We start from the raw sequence: 21130 nt of genomic DNA, 5'->3' as shown, positions 1-21130 counted from the left end.
TTTCATCCGAGGTCTTAAATTTAATTTAGTCGGGTCTAAAAAAGGTTTTACCCTCTTTCATTTCTAGAAACGCTGGCTGCAGAAAGTTATTACAAAGTAGCAAAAAAGTAATGAGTCGTAGCCTACAAAGCGGAGCTCTTGAGGGTCCAGGGTTTGAATGGGGGGGGCTTGGGGGGGTTTGACCCTTGACCTTTCCTGGTGGAACAGTTGGGTACCTGGAAAGACAGTTGGGAGAGGGGATCTGGACAGTCGAGGAGTGCGATGCTGTTACAGGGATCTGGGCCCACGGATGTTTGGCACTACGCTCTGTGCTGGTTTTGAACCCAGGTTGCTGTGGTGTAGACCCTTGTTCTCGACCCACTACACTTGGAAATAACATATATATTACTTAACTTATTTATCAATTGGTTTGAGCGAGATTTGAACCAGAGATTTAGCAGTAGACTTGATGGTACACATGCTTACCCACTGAGCCACAGAGGTTACTTTCTACAAAATGGTGTAATTGCCTTTATGACACTACTAAATGCCAAAGGACAACTTATGTTTTGATTCTGCTAATGCCAAGTTATAAAACAGAATACTCTGCCTTCTAATCATACTTACAAAACAAGTGAAAGTTTGCTGAAGGATTTCTAAGAACTCGTTCACAAAATACAGTGATAAGAAAAATGTTCTTGAATAGACTTATTTATTTTTGTCTTAAAAAGACACCTGAAACCCTGAAAATGTATAAGTTGGAAGTCAAAATTTGACTACATTTAGTGTGAAACGGTTGGTGTGCATGCTAAACAACCAGGGGCCTATAAAGCACACATTTTAAATGATTTGATAAGGAACAACCTTTTTTATTAATACATTACATTCAAGGCAAATAATACATCCTTTTACAATACATACTCTGTGATTCAAATGTTGGCTCTTGAATAAAATGAACAATTTTGAAATGAACCTTTAAATTCAGTGCACAACATTGAGAAAGAACACTTAACAGTCAACGTGTAACAAAGGTTTCCACACATTCATTTGTACACATTTCCATCTATACAGTGGGCATTCACAAGCTCACCTCTAAAACCAACGTAAAAAATTTACTTCAAAATAAGTTATATGCTTACGGTCCTCATAGAAATATTGGTCTTTTCAGTTCCTATTTACAGCAATATAGACATACAGATATTTCAAACAGAAATTGCACAGTAGTTAATATAATTAGAGTGCTATTTTCAAAAATATTGTTGACACCTAGTAAACAGTCTTCGAGATACAGTATGAAATTGCACATTGCAATCATGCCACAGAGGGGGCTCTTGAGGCTTTGGTACGCAAGGTCCTCACTGGAAGAAAATTAAAATCCTTAGGGCTTACATGTTCCCATTTTGCACTTGTTTACGTTTCATCCTCAGAAACGTGATTGAGGGGGGGGGGGCAAGACGTGTAGTGAGGGCCTAAACACCTCAACACAACCTCCCCTGCAAGAACCTACCAGTTCTTCAGAACCTTCTCAATTCAGAAAACAGATGTCTACAGTACACTTCAAGATTGGGGAAGACACTGGGCAGTTAAATCACAGATAAAGGTCTATCCCAATGGGACTCTGGGCAGCCATTTTGGAAAGTAAGTTTTGTAATAATGTTTAAGGGATATAAGACATTGAGTTTAAAATCTCAATTATTTTACGTAGATACAAATGTTTGGGAGGAAATCATTGTTGTGCTGTTACTTTGATGCTATTATGTTGTTCATAATCCACTAAGCTGATTGGAAGAGGAATCCCAACAGTTCTGATAAGGTAGGACAGTGGTGTTTTAACAGTAGCCCTCATGTCTTTCAGCCTACAGATACTGAAGATAGCAAATCTCAATTCTCCATTATTATTACTTATAGAATGCATCACTCCTTCTGATGACCAGATGGCTGAAAACAGTAGAGAAGCAAATGTTTCCACCCATCCAATTGTGTTGGAATACTTGCGTGGAGGAATGGCCTGATGGATTGAATCTGGGTTGTTAGTCCCTGTCTGAGCTTAAAGGAGGAAGTTGATGGGAGTGTGTGTGTGTGGGGGGGATGCTCTCTCCTCTATTATGTCTGCACACACACACACAATTCAGAATGCTCTTTGGGAAGAAAGGAAAAGTGTTTAGCTCCAATACACAGACTCTGCATAATGTTCCAATTCTGAAGACAGTTGGGTCAGACATATAGTCGCACCTCCACGAGCAAGAGCATCACAAGTGCCATGAAGAGAACCTTTCAGAAAGTGCAACTACGTTTATAAGGACTATGACTGATAAAGGCAGCATCTGTGTCAAATAATAACATGTCTTAAAAAGGCAAGAAAACTTCCAACTGGCGTGTGTTATAAATACCTTTGAAAATGTTGGAAAGTTGGCACAGTCCATTTGGTCACAAACAAAAGCTTTGTGGTATTTTCTCATGCTCATCTGTGTGAAATGCATTACACCCTCTGGTGGCCTCCACTGATATAGCAAGGAGCCACAGGTATTGTTCAGTCTCTGTGCTCTTGCCTGCTCGTTCACTCATAGACACCTCATGAAATGCTATCCTAAAGTAACACGCTTGTGCATGTGCAAGTCCCATCTTTTTGTGACTGACTGACATTTTAATACTTGTGACTTGTCGCAGGGAAAGAGAAAAGGTATCATTGTTAGGGCAGTTTTGTAGGTGCATGTGAGTGTGTGTGGGTATAAAAGAACACACATGCTCAGTGGAGGAAAAAAAATAGAATGTGGTCACAGTGTGATAAACACACGAGCATGCACACAAATCTGCACGTCTCAAACCATAGCATTCTGTGACAGGGTCCTTGTAAACAAATCACAACCTGGGACACAAACTAAGGTGGACATTAGATCCAGACCCTCCATTCCTTACTCTAGCCACCCAGCCACTCTCCCCTTGCTGCCTCCCGGCCTCGGGGCAGGTTGATGGGTCAGTCTCGTACTTTACCCAGGGGGATTGGAGGGGGAGAGGTGAAGTTGGGTGGAGCAGTGTAGGAACACGGAGTTAACGCTAGTCTCTCTGGCCCGGCGCTTTCCCGTTCAATGTTCACTTGTTCTCGATGAGAGCCTGGACCTTGTGCACCAGCTCTCTGGCGATCTGGAGGATGTGCTGCACATCGTGACGCTCAGCCATCTCTGTGGGACACGCACACATACTTATGGTGATACAATACATCTTAGTATACAATGGATCTTTCAACTTGTGGACACAAAGTGAGCCTGTCAGTCAACCTAGCCATCTCACCATTGAAGAATTTGATGATGTCTGTAAAGTCCATGTTGTTGTCTCTGATGATCTCCCTGTAGACCTCCACCAGGGCCAGGGCCAGGAACAAAACAAAGTCCTGCGAAGAGATCCTAGGGGCCACCCAGATCACCTCCCACACCGCAAACACATCCTCGTACAGCAGCTCTGCATCCAATCACACACAAACACACACACACACACACTGTTTCAAGTATGTTTTCTAAGTTACACAAACTGTCTGTTCTTAACCTATTAAAGATCTGGCGAAGTGACTCTACGTTCCACTACAAACATCAGAAAAAGATACAAATGGAACCCAAATGATGACTCAGTGTAGCACACACACCTCTTTTGAAGTCCAACAGGAACCAGCGGTAGCAGAAGTAGAAATGAGTGTAGTCTCCATTCTGGTGCATCAGCTCAAAGAGCTCGGAGTCCAGGATCTGACATCATCAAACAGAGAAAGGAACAGGAAAAGGAAATAAAATGTCAAGATAACTCATTAGGAAGGACAGGGTATGAGGAATGTTCTGGAAAAAGAACAGTTCAGAGGGCTTAAGGTAACACAGAAAAGGGAGTGCTGGGAGGAGTTACAAAGAAAGGAGACAGAGCCTAAGATTCAGAGAGATGGAGAAAGCGGGAGCCATGTGAAGATATAAAAAGCAGCAGATTAAGAGAGGCAGATCCACACAGAGACATCAGCTGTCACCTGGATGAGGGACCTCATGTTGGCAAAGTGTGTGTCCATGGCTCCGCCATTGGGGAAGTTCTGACTCATCCTTTTCATCAGCTGGGTGAAGCAGCTGTACGCAAGACACTCTGCCACACGTAACACACACACACACACAGAACAGAGACACTCAACACCATCAAGAGCACCGTGACGTTCAGCACAGTTACAACATTGACGCACACCTCTCAAGACCTCTCAGTCATGGTGAATGAGACGCTGCCACGTAGGAGCTACGCTCCAATCTGACAGAGCCAGTGATACGGAACAAAGGAAATCAGCTTAATTCAAGTGGCTGTGTGTCATCGAAATAAAGTGGAAATTTGGTTTCCATCCATATTTGGCTGAACAAATGGGAACATGAATACATTTAACACCACTAGAAGGAGCCAAAAGTACAAACTTAGATCTTTATTTAATCAAAGCACAATCATATAAATTGACCATCCTGTGGATAGTTTCTTCCTGAAAGAAAGATGGTAGTAAGGTGTGCAATTGGAATGCACTCCTCGGATCCAGTTTAGTATCTAAACAGACAGTTACAAAAATGCATTTAGCTAATGACTATAGCTATAGCCAGACGGATGGATAATGACTTTATGCCAGGCTAATTGGTAATGGCTGAAAGCTAATATTGAGTTGTTAATTGATAATGGGAAATAAGTAAAGACTACTGTTGAAGCTAATTGGGTCTCGCTGAAGGCTACAGCAGTTTTGACTATTGGTGTGGGCATGTGGTTGAGGAGGTTCCTACCATCGTCCAGAATGACCATAAGGGGAGCGAGCAGGTCACACATGCCCTGGACATAACCAATCTCCAAATGCTCCCATACATAACTGAAACACAGCAGTAGACACATTTAGAATATCATTTAGGAAGAGAGAGACAGAATTGAAGGTATGAGATATATAACAAGAGGAAGGGAACATCCTCAAATTGTGCATATATTATCTTGCATATATATATGTATTTTACCTGTGCTTCACAAACATTGTATGTATCTTTTATACCTTCACATCACATTAGCTGTATTACCTGCACGTTATGTGATGTATATATAGCTGTTAGAAATGTATGCTACTTGCACATTATGTACTGTTTGTTATTTGATTCATGAACAGGGTTCTCAAGCCTCACGCATTGACCGTGAGACACACATTTCAGCCCCTTCACACGCTCTCACGGCACACCTAACATTTCTCACGCTAAGAACGCAACGGCAGCCAAGTTCTCCTGCTAATGTTTGTATTCATTAGCTCTAATGGTTGCCAAGTGAACTTTTTCGGGGTGACCGTACGTTCGTTACCAAGCAACATGATGCAAACACACGTGAAAGGTCGTCGGACCGGGAATCTCACTCCAAGCTTTTGATAAAACTTGACAACCCTGTTCATGATGTATGTTAATGTCCCTATGTTAATGTACCTGCACATGATGTTGCGTAGCCTATCCAAGTTGGCAGTGGTGAAGTAGTAGTAGTTCCGGTCGCAGCGCTGCACATCTTTGTCGATCCTGTGCAGGTTCAGAGCTATTGTGTCCAACAGCTCAATCTGTGGAGACAGAATAAGGTGTGGAGTTGGTGAGGTATAATGCACATAGCCAGCATTTAGTTTGAGACAAATTAGACAAATTAAACAAATGAACAGATTATGGTCTCGACTCAATCTACTGCGCATGTTGCCTTGTGTGTGGGTAAAAGGGTTTTTCAGTGTGACATTATCATCCACCTACTGTATAGGAGGACAGGGAGGGGGGATCCCTTCTGCCCCCCCGCCATTGGTCACCAGCTTATCCAGCTGACTACACAGCCTGTCTTCACTCAGTGAGTCCTGGCGGCCAGATTCTCCCAGAAGGCTGTGCTTGCGTGTGCCTGCCTCATCAGCGGCACCCTCCTCCTCCATGCTCTGCCCGTCATCGATGCTGGACAGGATCTGGGAGTGTCCCGAGGCTACAGAGTAGTTTCTGGAGGACGGGAGGCCAGAGTCTGGGGAGTCAAACTCCACCAGGGGGCGCTCATCCGGGGCCAGGACGGCAGGAACCACCGTGGTCATGGTGGGGGTGTTGTCCTCTCCCCCGGGGGTGTCCTGGCCCCCTGCGTCGGGTTCGTCCACCGACATGAACACCTGGGAGGGAGGGAGGGAGCAATGACACGTTGGAGGGAGGGAAGGATGATAGGAGGGAGGGAAGGGAGAAGAAAGGGAGAACGGGAGGGAAGGAAGGAAGGGGAGAGGGAAAGAGAGAGGGAAAGGAGAGAGTAGGACAGGAACATAGTTATTTGACGACATAAGAGTATGACTACCGTAACAGTGTTTTTCTAAAATACTAGATATATAAGAACTGAATGTACTGTGGGTGTCAGACCTCATTACTGATGGTGGAGTCTCGGTGGATGAGTCGCAGGACGTGGCTGTCTATGCTGCTGCCTGACGACAGCTTGGCAAAGATGGCCGACTGCATCTCCTTCTCCCTCTGCTTGACGATCACCTCGCAGGCCTTCCACTCCTTCATCACCTGCTGGTACCGTGTGCTGATCTTCTCATCAATCTGCACAAGAGGACAACCAGGAGTAAAGCAACTGTACATGCTAAACAAAGTATTAATGCAAAATTATAAATAGCACACATGCAAACTTACGTACAGTAAGTTTCTGTACAGTATGTACAAACACTGTACAAGTGGCCTCTCAGAAACACTCAAACACACACTAACACCACAGCAGCACATGTGTACAGAAGAAGTGTGTGTGTGTTACCTGGCTCATGTCTTTCTTGTTCATGCCAAACTTGTAGTGCCCGAGTAGGAAAGGCCAAACCTCCTTCCTGATCTCATGCTGAACACCTCCATAATACACCAGCCTCAGTAACTCCAGCTCCTTGTAGTTCTACAGAGAAAGTGACGCAAAAAAGAGTGTTTGTTTGCGTGTGTGTACGCAAGGGTGAATGAAAAGAATACAGAATCTGGAGAAAAAAAAGAAAGACTTATGGACAAAGATGGAGATGGATAGGGACAGTGGACAGATGGAGACAAAGATAGAAATGGAGAGAAATAGAGTGTAAATTAGTAATGAGTATAATGTTGAAGTTGAATGATTACATTTGCTCATCAAGCCCCTGCTGTGTGGCAATATCATTTTATCAGTTCTATTATTCAAGTTCAACTCAATCCAACCGTTACGAGTTAATTAGCGTCAAGATGGATACTGAAGATGGATACTGAAGATGGATGGACGAGGCAGTGAATATATATAAAAAGTGTCAAACTCAACTGCTAAATTAGAAAACCCATATCGGGTTCCATTTCCCAATACTTCTCTCTCACACTCATGCACAGGCACAGACACAAACACAAACAGACACAAACACACAAAGACACACACAGACACACACCTTACAGTCTTTCTGGTACTTGCTCCACACGTCTTTACTGAGACCCCCTGAAGCCTCGCAGGGTTTGTCAGGGGGGACAATGTTGTGGTTGACCAATGCTGACAGGTGTGTCCGTACGGTGGACAGGTGCCGACAGTAGGCCAGCCCTGGGGGGGGGGGGGGGGAGCACAAGTGGGAGATATAGGACTGTGACACTTGCCCCAGCCATGCCAGGTGAATATGGCCTTGAGAAAGGAGTGAATTAAGACTTCACAACTGGGACCACAATGACTAGACACTAAATGTAATTGGTCCTTTGTCTAGTTAATCATTCAGTAGCCTGTACACATTAATCGCTACATCAGAGATTAATCTACATAATTCCATTGAAGACCCATTTTTAACCATTTGATTATGATTATTATTACTTAGCTGTCTGCTAAGTGTTGTGTTAAATAACAAATTCAAATGGGATGGCTTAGAGTGGGACTGGGCATGCAGACTTACATCCGTAGAAAGCTCTGGAGACTATCTGCCTCTTCATGTTCTGACACAGCATCTTGAGAGGAATACTGGAGAGAGAACAGAGGGAGACTATCATCACATACTGTTGTCTGTGTGTTTGTGCACTCATGCTTGTGTATGTTTATATGCACTCATGCAAGTGTGAGCGCATATAAACATACACAGACTGTGTGTGTGTGTGTGTGTGCGTGTGTGTCTCACCGGTCGTGGATGCAGGTGCAGCCCGGAGGATTGTCGCAGGACATTGTGCTACCCCCGGTGGAGCAAGAGAGACATGAAGACAAGTGACTGGTGCACTCCGCCTGCTGCCATGACGACGGGCTTCCTCCGAAAGCTTGCAGATCCATCATCTCTCCGTGGTCTAAGAAGAAGGGGAGAGAGGGATGGGTGGAGAGAAAATAGGGAGAAGGAAAAGGATAAGGATAAAGGGGTGCTCATAAGGTCCGTAGAGACCATACCTTAAGTGCAGCTGAAATGCAACCTCAATAACAGGAGGTTTAAAAAAAATTGGCTCAACTTAAGAGTTCCTGTCTCGAGGCCTCTTGGCTGACTATAACCAGTCTGGAGACCTCTTTAACTTCTCTTGAAAGTGTTCTAGTTTATATTTTATCCTTTTGTCAAATCTTATCCTTCAGTTGGATGTCAGCAATGCAATACAGACCTATGAAGATCAGATTACGTAGCAGTATTGGAGAAGGGAATGGTCTAGAGTAAATTGTGAATTTATGTGATTAAGGCCTTCAGCTCAACCGAGAGATAAACTAAGGAAGAGAATTTCTCCTTTCCTCTCTTTACTTTCATATTCGATGAAAAAATGGCTGATAAATATAACAATGTTTTTGTTTATCATACATTGTTCACGTCGATGTATGATGGTACACATTTAAACACCGTAAAAGGTCGACGTTAAGGAAGAGAACAACTTTAATCAAAGAAGAGAAATTGGCAAAGCATTCTGGGAGATAAGGACAGGTGGAGAATTGCAGGGCAGCCATGCTTGCATAGCGCAGTCAGAAGCAACAAGATAGAGAGCGGTGGCAGCTTCCACAGAGAATGATGGAGAGACAATATAGGAGAGGGGAGGAAAGCAGAGAAGGGTTAGAGAAAGAGGAGCAAGAGAGGGGAAAAATAGGGCAACAGCTCAGCATGCAATATGCAGAAAGCCAATACCAGACAAGAGAAAACAATTATTTTTACAAAAAGATATGAAAGAAACATAAAACGTCAACATCAAATAAATGCTCTTCACCTTAATTCTTCAGGTTGGAGCTGATGACCTGTTATAAATAAGTGGTAGCTGCACTTTGGTTGTTCAAAAGAAAAACCAAAAATAAATAAAAACAAAAGCATAAACATAAAACTGCTGGAAGGGAAACCGCTTTCGGGGCTCCCTTTTGGGTGATTATAGTACTTTTGGACTATGCGAGTTTGCCTGGTGACTTTTCGACTAAGTAACGCACCCCGTTCCCAGAACGCTCCACGCTACAATTGCAGAACCCCACAGCACCTAACAGTCGTTATGGAAGGGGGACGGGGTACGGGGGTTAGTGAAGAATTACAGTGAACAGCATTGCAGAAAAAACTGCACGAAACAGAAGAGGTAGGACGAAACAAATCAGAGCGGAGAAAGAAAGAAAATGACAAGATTGAGTTTAAGAGAGAGGAGAAGAGAGAGAGGAGAAGAGAGAGAGGAGAAGAGAGAGAGGAGAAGAGAGAAAGGAGAAAAAGGAGAGGATGAGGAGAGAGAGGAGAGGACATCCCATCACAAATGAGCTGAAACACACACATTCTGTAAAAGGAAAAAAAGGAAACAAATTTAACTGGCGCATATCTTCCATGCAGAATTTGTCAAGCACGTTGCAGTGAAATCAAGAGAAAAGCGCAAAACCCAAAGACCAAAACAGTAAAGGGTAAGGACAACTGAAAAAAGGAGTGCAAAACGGAGCAAAGGATCAAAGCATTTTTCGGTCACCAGAACCCAGCCCCAACAATGCTGAGACGTTAGGAGACGAAAGACCACTCCACTTCATCTCTCTACTCAACTTACTAACTATTAACAGAATGAATGAGTCTTTCAAACTACAGATACCAGACTGCAATTGTGTGAAAATACAGGAAGACAACAAACGGTCCCTCCTGAGGGAGAGGGAGCGAGAGTGTGTGTTCACCCAGAAGCCTGACGATCGGCCAAAGGCGTGTCTGTTTTGTTGAGAGTGCGGGAGTGGGTGTTGCACTATGCACAATGTTGCATCAGGTTAGAAGCCCAGTAAGTGAATCACCCCCTTAACTTGCTCTGTAATTGTGTGGATGCTCGAGCAGCAGAGAGAGAGAGAGAGAGAGAGAGAGAGAGAGAGAGAGAGAGAGAGAGAGAGAGAGAGAGAGAGAGAGAGAGAGAGAGAGAGAGAGAGAGAGAGGTGCAGAGAGGAGGTGCAGTGGAGTGGTAAGAAAAGAGTGACATCATGACAGAGAGGTAATAACGTGATGTGGCACTTAAGTTGTATCTCCAACAGAATCACTGACAGGGCCAGGCACTAATGACAGAGGGCACCACTGAGGGCCCCCAATTACCACTAAAGGGAACAGTCCACCAAAGAAGTCCATCTATGGTGACAACACAAAGACACCAGAATAGATTGTACACTTTAGCAGACTGTGTTACGTTTCTGAATTTCAGGATAAAGTACATTGTAGATTCATACCTGTTCCCATTGATTTAGATCATTATGGCTGATGTGTATGTGTGGGTGGGTCTTTGCTGCCTGTTGGTTCCAAGTGTGATTACACTAGGGTTGAAATAGGGTTATAATCAATAAATGGGTCAATGGGAGATGAGAAGACCCAGATATATTTCTAGATCCTAGTTGCACCACAGTTCTGTTTGTTAGCCCCTCCGCCTTCCTTTTGTCTTTCTCTCTTTCTCCATCTCTCGCACAGGAACCTGCAACTTGACCTATCTTTTGCTCTCACCATGGCAACGCGCAAGAATGTAGCCAAGAAGTATTCTTACCAAACTACGAGATACTAAATGCTTTTCATATCAGCAAAGCATTGTCTTTAACTTGAACCAATAACTTGCAAGTTCACACCCACAGGGCTAAGTAGAGCTATGTATACAGCAGGTATAACATTCAGTGATTGGGTGATGTGAAGCCCTCTGTGACATTGCTTGTAAAAAGGGCTATACAAATACATTTAGAATTAGACTTTGATTTGATTGGGGGAAAAGCTAACTAAGGGAGTTAACTGTGATCAGCAGCTAGTCGGTTAACCATCTCATTTGGTAATGGTAAAATAGCATTATCTTTCACTTGCATGTGTATCAGTTCCACTAAAGTACATAGAGCGTGCCTCACCCTCTCTCCCTCAAACTCCAAACCCATACACACTCTACAGTATGCCTGCATTGTTGGGCTAGGCTTTGGGGTGGAAGAGAGAGGAGTGAGGGATGGGGTGGTTGCCACTCGGGTAGAAGATGTGGGGGGAAAAGGTGTTGGGGAAAGGAGGTGGGGGGCAGAAAATGACAAACAGAAAGTTGAGGAAGGGGATATGGGAAGTGGAGTTTTTTTTAAGGGTGTCAGGTGATAAAAACCTTTCATAACATTAGGGTCTGTGAGGTTCCGCGAGCAGATCATTGAGATCATAGCGTGGAGCCTATCCTCCTCTTCCTCGTCGTCGTCCAGCGAGGGCGCGCGGCTGCCCGTGGTGTGGTGGTAGTTTATAGTGACTGCTCCCCCCATAGTGACATACAAGAGAAGAGGGTTATACAGCGCCACCTATAGGCCTGGGAGGACTTGCAACACCTAAGTGTTGACATTTTTAAATAGATGAATGGCACACACAAAATTTCCCCAGGTGTACAGTCTGAAGTGTAAGCACAGATACCAACAGGTTCACACTATTGCACACTGCACAAACAAAAAGCACATACAGTAAATCCGACATACAGCTTGCTGCTCTCTCTCTTTCTCAATGCAAATACATACCAACAACAATGAGACTTGTTTTACAGTAACTGCAGTGTACAGACAAACAAGAAGAGAGCGCTGCAAGCCTGGGTGGCTTCTAAGTTACTGTATTACCTCGTAAAAAAAAGAACTGACCTCAAATCAATGTTATCCACTGACATATGTTACACAGAGCATTCACTCTAACAGGGACTGAAGTGAAATCTGTGTGTGTGTGTGTGTGCAGATCACTCACTGGAGTCATGCCGGTGCCCAGGGTAAACAATGCGGAATACATAGTCAGCAGCAATCTGATCCTCTCCATTCCCTTCCTGGTCAACCAGTCTGGCTGTGCTGGTCCTCTTCCTTAGCTTGGGGAAGACCTTACCCTGCACCCCCCACACACGTACGCACACGCACACATACACACAGAAAACAATGCCTATGCCATTAGCCTTTCTGTTCCTTTGGAGTACCATAATTGATTTCTGTACACTATGTTCATTATCTGAGGAATATCAATACAATGACTCAAGAAAAAAAAAAAGAAAAAAAGTGAAAAGGGAATTATTGACATCTTCAGCCATTATTTGGTTACACTATCTCAGCCTAGGAGGACGGCAGAGGCAGCGCTGCACCAGAGGGGGAAGAGGAGAACCCGGGGGCTTCTACTGGAACTATATGGCAGTTCTGATCCAAAAGAGATGACGTTTTTGATTGCTAGGCCTCAATGTTCCTCGACGCACAGCACTTTCCTGGGTCGACATGCCACGTATAGAGCAGCGGAGTCTGGCAACGACACCCACCTTGCCTCTCTGGGACCAGAGAGGGGGCTCCAGCTGTCCCCGGGGCAGCAGGCCGGTCTCCAGGCAGGACAGGAAGGCAAGGAGGTGGCCCCCGGGGGGGAACTGGAGCGGAGGTCGCTGGATGCCATCCTGGCTGACCAGCACCAATGTTCCACCACAGTCAGCTGTGGAGTGACGGAAGAAAGAGAGAAGAGGGTCAAATGAAAAAGGAGGGTGAGAAATAATGAAGCGGAGGTATGGGAGGAGAACAGGAAATAGGGAGAGATAGACAAAGGGAAGAGTAAAAGAGAGGGGATGGGGGAAGGAAGGGGGAGTGGAAATAAAGGAGGTGGGGGGGGGGCGGACACAAAGATAAATGACTAACATGGTCGTCTCAGATTACTGCTCTGACCCACGCCCACAGATCTCAAACCCAGAGCTAGAATTACGAACTGGAACCAGATAATTAGCACTTCATCAAATCTGCTAATCAATACTGTAAAGTGACATTGGTTTCAAAGCATTGTGTGATGATGTGCTATGACAGAATGTGTACATTCTGTATTATTGGCAAAACAGGAGGGTATCTAGTTTGTCTGTCACACTGAACTAATGGCTAAAGGAGGAATGTTGAAAAACATGCTACGCGAGGAGGCTGAACAACTCCAGGACTCACGTCGTTGGTGACAGTGAATGCAGACGATTTGCCGCAAAGGCACGGTCAATGCGTAATCCCAATAGATACTAGGACGGAAGAAAGAGAGAGAGAGAGAATAAGAGAGAGAGAGATTGAATAGCCACCATTTTGTCCAAAATATAAATCAAGGTGAGTGTGTGGATCAGGGGCAGCAGTCTGTACCTCTTCTCCAGGTCACAGTCTCCCAGAGTGCCGTTGATCAGCTGGTTTGGGGTCCACTTGAGGGTCAGGCTGTCCCCTGCCTGATGAAGAGACAAGTAACCCCGCAACACCTCCATATCCTTCTTCTACAGGGAGAGAGGTGGAGGGAGATATGGGGAGAGAAAATAGATTGAAGAGTGTGAAGGAGGAGGTTGGGAGGGAGACAGAGAGGGATAGCGTGCGTGAGTAGGATTAATTGACTCTGTAATTTTTATGTGAGCGCAGAGCAGATGAGACAATAGAATGCAATAAAGATTGGAGAGGAAGAAATAAAAAAAAGATGGGAAGAGGATAGGATGATCCAGAACGAATGGAGAGATCAGGAAATGGAGGGACTGGCAGCATCAGGACAGGGATGGTCTGAGAGGATGGGCAAGAATAATTGTGGGGGCGTCGGGAAACGAAAAAAGGCAGTGCAGGCTGAAAGATGACCCTCCTCCACTGAGCTGGCAGTGTGTTTGCTGGCACAGTACTTGGCGATCCGGTTTTCCACCCAAATCTAATTAAAGCTAAATCTTCACCATGTCTCCAAGTTGGTTGGGTTCCTTTCCCCTATCGATTGCCTGGACTAAGGCTGGACCAAAGGAGCTATGATACAGCACAGCAGCCCACAGCTGCCCTAATTCTCTCTTCACCATCATTCTGCGACCTGGAACGGCTTCAGGGGAGTGCTGCACAGCAGATTTTTTACAGCAGTGTTTTGTATGGAATAAAAAGAAGACTGTGTTACACAATGTAGTACATAGTAGCAACAGTTGTTGCATGAATATGTAATCCTGGTATAAATGTCCAAGCTTCCTGTTTTGCGCTAGGGATACGGTAGTGTGTGGTGCGTTGATCATTTAAATAGTATCATTTGTGTTGATACTGCAGTGGGTGTGGACCTGCTTCATATACACTATGGGTGTGTACCTGCCCGCGGGTGTGTGTGTGTGTGCGCTTGTGGGAGGGATAGATAAATAGAATGTGTGTGTGTGTGCATCTTCCTGCCACCCCCCGTATCCTAGCCTGCACCTTGTGCGAGGGTCAGCGCTGTGGGTCGGTACTAGAGGAGTGGGAGATCAGTGATCATTAAAGATTCCCAAGACCATACATGTCATTTACTGAACCAGAAGCTTGGCTAAAAGCTGAGAATTGGTAGGAAAGCAAAGGCTGGATGTGAGAGGACATGAGAACACAAGCATACTTGCGTGTATGTGTGTACTGTACCAATGAACAAGAGATATATAAATATTGTAGATTACTTGATAGGAAATTATTTGGCTTACCAAGTACCCTGAACGGTGTCTTTTTACATTTACATTTAGTCATTTAGCAGACGCTCTTATTCAAAGCGACTTACAGTAAGTACAGGGACATTCCCCCCGAGGCAAGTAGGGCCTTGCCCAAGGACACAACGTCATTTTGCGCGGCGGGGAATCGATCCGGCAACCTTCTGATTACTAACCCGACTCCCCCATCGCTCAGCCATCTGACCCCGACTTTTTATGTGCTTTATAATGTGGGTATATGCGTGAGATAGATTCTCCTACTACATCATTATGGCCAGATGTACTGTAGGTATGGTGGCTTGTTTAGTTGAGGAGAGCCAGCATGGTTTTGGTCTATACCTTCCTTTAGGCCACAAGAAACATGGTCTTGAAGGCTTTTAAATACTAAATAACAGATACTAGCAGATAATCGATGAATAGATAGTCTCTTTGTAACCACAAACATGTCTTGTTTTGCCATTTCTTGTTTACTTTTGTCTGCTCTAGTACATAAGCTTGTGCATGACTGCCATTTTATAGAGAACTGACTCCTATATTGACTGACATCATTGCTGTGGGCTTTCTCTCCATGCACGAATACATTTGACATGATCTTACTTTTGCATGACTGTAAGTCTCGTTCATTATTGAACCACGACGTGTGTGTGTTTGTTTTCTAGTTGACATCCAACGTCCACCTGCCCTTTTGGCAGTTGTCCAATCAGCCTTACCGGTTGCACCATGACATTATTCTTGCCGTAGAGGAGGTGGGTACGGGAGTTCTGATGGAGGGATTCCACGTACTCCCTCGCCGACGCTGCAAACTTATCGTCCGACATGCTGCCGCTGGACTGTCTCTTACGAATCTGGGATACGGAGAGAACCAATGAATGATCCAGAATGATCAAGTATTAAAAGAGTAGTGTTTACCTGTGTGTGTACCCCCTGTCCCCTGGTCCCTCTCACCCCTAGAGCGGGTCGGCGGCTGGGGGAGGCGTCCTGGCCTCGGTGGGCGCCGTGGATACGGTGGCGCTGGACCAGCTCGTTGGCAGAGGGGTCCGTCCAGAAGTGGTCTGACGTCTTCAGCTTGGTGTACTCCAGGGCACAGGGCCCCACTTAGACAACACAGGGAAAGGAGGAAAGAAGGAGGGAGAGGGAAAGAGAGAGAAATAGAGAGGAGGAAGATGAAATAAAATATGAATTCAATTCTTCTCAAAAAAGCAACTCTTACAATAGCATACTCATACAACATCACTGATCAGAATAACAAAAAAGTAGGTCTCTGTTTCCCCTATGTAGCATATTAGTTACTGTGTCCTGAGGCTACTCACCCAGTAGTGCAGCCAGGATGGGGCCAAACACTGAGTCATGCATCAGAGCCTCCTTCTCATAGTACTTACTGCCGAGACAACAGACAGACAGAAAGAAAGAGAGACAGGCACCTAAAATGTAGTGAACCACAAAAGAGTATTCTCTCGAATACATTAAAGAACTATTCAACAGACCATTATGCCTAATAAAAGAACATTTTGCCTTTCATCTTTAAAAGGAGGGCCTTATTGATACTGGAGTGGCACAGTGCCATGTAGCACAGAGAACATAGAGGACAAATATGGAAAAGTTGTAAAAAAACCTACAACTACATTATTACCAGGACAATGGTTCAAAGAAGATATGCGTGTTTGATGTAAGATAGCATATGAAGCTGAATCATCAGCGAAAGGTCACTGAACAACAATGGTTTTATCTCAAAGACACGACAGTGGTTGGCCTTTGCAGCGCAGCTTGCTGGAGTGGTGTTGGTAGTGTTGATTACAGAAGCCTATTCTCACCTGGAGTTGTCGACAATATACTGGACGATCTTGTCCAGGACCTTCTCAAAGAGTGCCGTGCGTACCCAGATGTGCTTGAGCGCCTGTGCTGAGAGAGGCTGTGGGGCTCGACCTGCCGACGATGAGCCCTGCCGCTTCAGGGGTTCGTGAACCACACTCTGTGCTTTCCTAGAGGTCAGAGGTCGAGATTAGGAAACCAGTACCAAAACAAGACACAATGCTCTGTTTTCAACAAATAGATGGTCTGAGATCAGAGGATATGAACTCATTAATCTGGATGTAAAAGGAAAAACTGATCCGAGATCAGATCAAGTCCCCCTAGGACAGTGTTGACACCCATTTAGCCAGAGAGCCAGTTCCATTGACCATCAGGGGGCGATGCACATTTACAATGAAGCTGTCCATCGCAACTCACACCAATCACCAAATTTAAGAGAGTTGATCTGATCAGATTCTTGATACAACTCTCTTGGACAAATTCCATGGACAATCCATGACAATTCTTTAAGAAAATTACTTCAATCAACAGAAAGAGTAAAAGGTGTTAGTTCATTTGACATGGATTGTCTTCAGTGGTCAATTCAAAATACCAGGAAAAAATGCTCCAAAACAGTTTGTAACGATAAAACAATGCTTGAAGTATCTCTGTTCTATTATGAAAGAATATTTGTCACTCTCACACAGTAATCATATGAAACACCCCCTGGTCACTCCGGCCACCCACACCTCTCACTCTCTCTCTCCATCCCACCTCCCACTCAGACCCTCACTCCACTCTAACCATCAGACGTGTGTGGTTGGGGATGCGGGGGGGGGGGGGGGGGGGGGATGAAGCCGCAGTCACGAAGCAGCACTTTTACCACAGGGAGGTGGGGGTGACATCGGCACAAAGGCAGCAACAGGTCGAGACAGAGATGGATGAGGGAATGAGAGTTACTGAATAAATCAAACTGGCAGACACATCTAAACAGTTTGGATCGCGGAGGATGAGAAGTGGTTCAGAAAGTGGGAGGAGCTGGTCGAGACAGAGAGTCTGTGGTGGACAAGCAGATTGAGATGTAAAAGACAAAGGGAAACTTTATAGGAACTCTTTTACCTAAGATGGGCTGTGTTTCCAATGCAGGAACCAGGGTCTAAATTGAGTTCCGGGGAGCAAGAAGTAGGAACCAATGAGTCCCTGCTCCGGGGGTAGAACTATCCAAAACAAAGGAATTTTGGGGGTGGGGATTGCAACACTGAACATTTCTGATTAGTACTTGCAGCCGCAACCTTCTAGTTCCTTGGAAAGTAGTTCTGGTGGAAACGCAGCAATACAGTATATAAATACTATATATCATAAACCCATTAAGGTGTTACTATACACCAGGGTGACCGTGTCCTGAGAGCAATGTGTAAGCATGTATAACATGGCTGAGTTGTCCATGAAAATGTCTGCCTGGGGATCCTATTGGTGCAGCGAGGTGGAACACCAGCCCACTCAGATAATTGGTGAAAGTGTAACAACCAGATCAATCACCAGCGGTTGTTTCCTGTAACTGCCCCCCCCCCTCCCCCCTTCCGCCTCCCCCCTCCCCTGACTCACACACACTTGAAGCAGACCAAAAGTTGGATGTCAGCGCAAGATCTTAACACATTTAAAATGTCAACAAATGTCAACATGATGGAGAAGATGGCATATTACTGTGTGAGTAGTATGATTGTATTCCACGCCACCGAATGAACGATACCATGACGACACAATTTCCCTCCCATATGTGCGTGATCGGAATGAGATTTCCCACAAATGCTGGAAGGCCTGCAGTGTCAAATCTCATGGGATCAAATGTCGCCTGACAAGACGGAGGAGAAAGATGTGGTTGAGGTTGTAACACGAGCAGGGGGAAGGGGGGGGGGGGGTGGGGGGGCACCAAGGACGTAGTACCGAGATGCACCCGAGAGACAGGACATCTGGCACTTGTCCCAGAATGCATAAGGGGATGGCAGAGGGATATTGGGTTGGCAGGGCAGTGTGTGTGTGTGTATGTATCTGGGGTTGTTGTGAGTGGATGGGGAGATAGAGGTTCCCTGATTCATACAGGCTTAGTGTGACACCCCTGTATGCCTGTGTGAGCTGGGTGGTTTATGCTGCTTGGCCGAAAATCCTTCTCACAGTCCAGCTACAGCCTGGTTTAGATGTGAGGAGGCACTAGCCTCACAGAGATAAGCAGGAGTATTTAACCACACCTCAGCATTAGCATTGATCAATGTGGGCCTTCAGGACAACTGTGTGTGGGTGTGTGTTTGTGGGTCTGCATTTGAATATGATCGAATCCAGCATAATCAGTCAAATCAATCTGGCCTAAACAGGACTATGAGGATACAGTGGGTGGACAATAGTGCGTCCATGAATGACTGCTTACGTGATTAGATGACTGAATGTGCGGATGAAACAAAGGGAAGTGAGAAGGTAAGTGAGAGAGAGCGATAACAAAAAAGAGATGGGGAGGAGATCGAGGGACCTCTGGCCCCGAGTGACATTCAGATAACCCAATTTAATCCTCAACTGAATTTGGAAATCAGATCTGCCCCTGACTCTGTGGAGCGCAGGCTGCTGGAGAGTATACACAGATGATCATAAGGGCCTAATTGTGTTCCAGCCATTTACCATGCACTTTCTCACCCACTAACAATGAGAGCGCAAATCTGGTCCCAATCAGTCAGGATGTGCAAGATCATGCACAAGAGCCTATTTATATTTATTATTTTTAGTCAGCATTTTAGGAATTAATTGGAGCCCCTTCATCATTCAACCTATTGACTGCACTGATGAACTCAGTGTGGTCAGTAGTTTCAATGATGGAATTACAATTATTTTTTAAATGCTGATTAAAAATAATAGACTTTGTTTTTCTAGTTTCTCTCTCTCTCGCGCTCGCATTCTGCACGGCTCACTCGTGCTCTTGTGATGGTGGCGCAAATATGTCGCCATGGCAACGGGAGTAACCGAGCGATGGAGCCCTGAGGTGGGGTGACAGGAAGAGTTGTGTGTATGTCTGCGTGTGAGAGTGTGTCGGTGCTGTGTGTGTGTGGTGCGCGTGGGGGGAGGGAATAAACAGGAGAATGAGACTACAGTGATAGCTTTTAATTCAGTGCCTTGTCTTTCCAGGGAAATAAAAAACAAATGTAATCGAAAAACAGCTTCAACAAAAGTAATAAATCTAGCGCTTGTGTTCTATGTTTCATGGACGTGTTCCAATATTATCTACAGATTACTGCATGTAACTGGAAGTGTACACAGTGACGTGTGTGTGTTCCACTTCCCCCTCAGTTAAAAGCATTTCCCTCAAACCCTAGAGTGGCATGCAGTAGCCATGTGGTTTGGCTAATGGACAATTAATGGGCGAACAAACAGCTTGCCCTGCGCCTCAGTGCCTGCTGACAAAGCAGTTTATCATCCTGTGTACACACACACACACACACACACACACATATGTTTACGCACAGACACACTCTTCCCTGGGTTATTGTTCAACACACACACGGATGTCATCGAGGCGTTTGTACACGAACGCTTGACTTTGGTAAACACTAGCCTGGCCAAAGGCCATGAGTGATGATACTTCTGATGTATGTGGACCTACTGTGTTTCAGATCAGATCAGTTTTCTTCAGTGTGACTGGTTTTATTACATTGGGTTTTGGTGTGCTCTGGAACTGGAAAACGCCACAGTAAGGGAACAGGTACCTGGTGACCTCGGCCTGTTGTTGGAGCTGCTCCTGCACCTTGCGGCACACCTCACCAGTCGTGGCATTGACCTTGCCGATCTTGGTGAAGAGGGCGGCGATTTTGTCACTGCGCAGGAAGCCGGCAGCTCTCCGCTTCAGCTTGTGGCCCATGCAAGCCTCGATGGTGCCTGGAGAGACAGGAAGTAGGACGGAGAGAGGGAGGGGGAGAGTGGTGGAGGGGGAGACACAAAAAGGGTGGTTAGGATAGATAGGAATAGGAGAAAAGTGAGGGGTGGGATAAAGAAGTGAAAGAATAGGAAAGGTTTAATGAGTTTGGGGTAAAAGAGGGAGAACGATTGAAAGAGGAAGACAGGAAGTGACAAGATGAAATGAAGTGAAGGAGTGAGAACAAGCAGGCCAACACAGTCTCCCACAGGAAGCGTCTCATTGGAATCACCTATTGGAGGAATTCATTAATTATAGACACACTGCGCCCTCCTACGCAGCCTTCTCTTCCCAACGTCTCTCAAGGAGTTAGGCTAACTAACTTCAGAAGCAGTGTGTCAGATAGTCTACTTGTAAACTGCACACAAGCGCAGACACTTAGTATGACATGAAACTGCACTGTGTTCAGAGTCAATTGTTGATTCAGGATAAGAGGAGTAAGAAAAGCAAAGCTGTAGAACATTTTGCACAACAAAACTAGCTTCTGAGAGAAAATTGTCCTGCAGCAAAGTGATTTGTTGTGTGTCAGATCGTGGTAATGACCCTAAAGAACTAAGACTGTGAGACATAACCAAAACAGGGAAGGGAAGATTTTGTCTGT

General features: G+C 45.2%; 1 protein-coding gene across 1 annotated transcript in view; it reads right to left on the bottom strand.

Annotated features, from left to right (window-relative positions):
• Positions 1-451: 451 nt before the first annotated feature.
• sgsm2 (small G protein signaling modulator 2) overlaps positions 452-21130 on the bottom strand; it is a 45894-nt gene continuing 25215 nt past the window's right edge. The window contains 23 exon segments of the mRNA XM_084674868.1: positions 452-3158; positions 3268-3435; positions 3617-3713; positions 3980-4089; positions 4755-4837; positions 5427-5551; positions 5733-5752; positions 5755-6124; positions 6363-6545; positions 6754-6882; positions 7388-7533; positions 7874-7938; positions 8093-8252; positions 11481-11615; positions 12092-12224; positions 12642-12805; positions 13297-13364; positions 13480-13604; positions 15500-15634; positions 15735-15883; positions 16100-16167; positions 16601-16768; positions 20324-20492. Of these exon segments, the coding sequence (XP_084530994.1) occupies positions 3070-3158; positions 3268-3435; positions 3617-3713; positions 3980-4089; positions 4755-4837; positions 5427-5551; positions 5733-5752; positions 5755-6124; positions 6363-6545; positions 6754-6882; positions 7388-7533; positions 7874-7938; positions 8093-8252; positions 11481-11615; positions 12092-12224; positions 12642-12805; positions 13297-13364; positions 13480-13604; positions 15500-15634; positions 15735-15883; positions 16100-16167; positions 16601-16768; positions 20324-20492 (3059 nt within the window). The 3' untranslated portion in view covers positions 452-3069.

The sequence above is a fragment of the Hypomesus nipponensis genome, chromosome 15 (genome assembly GCF_054491055.1).
Source record: "Hypomesus nipponensis isolate SF chromosome 15, ASM5449105v1, whole genome shotgun sequence".
Taxonomy (NCBI): domain Eukaryota; kingdom Metazoa; phylum Chordata; class Actinopteri; order Osmeriformes; family Osmeridae; genus Hypomesus; species Hypomesus nipponensis.
This window is presented reverse-complemented; position numbering and strand designations above follow the sequence as displayed.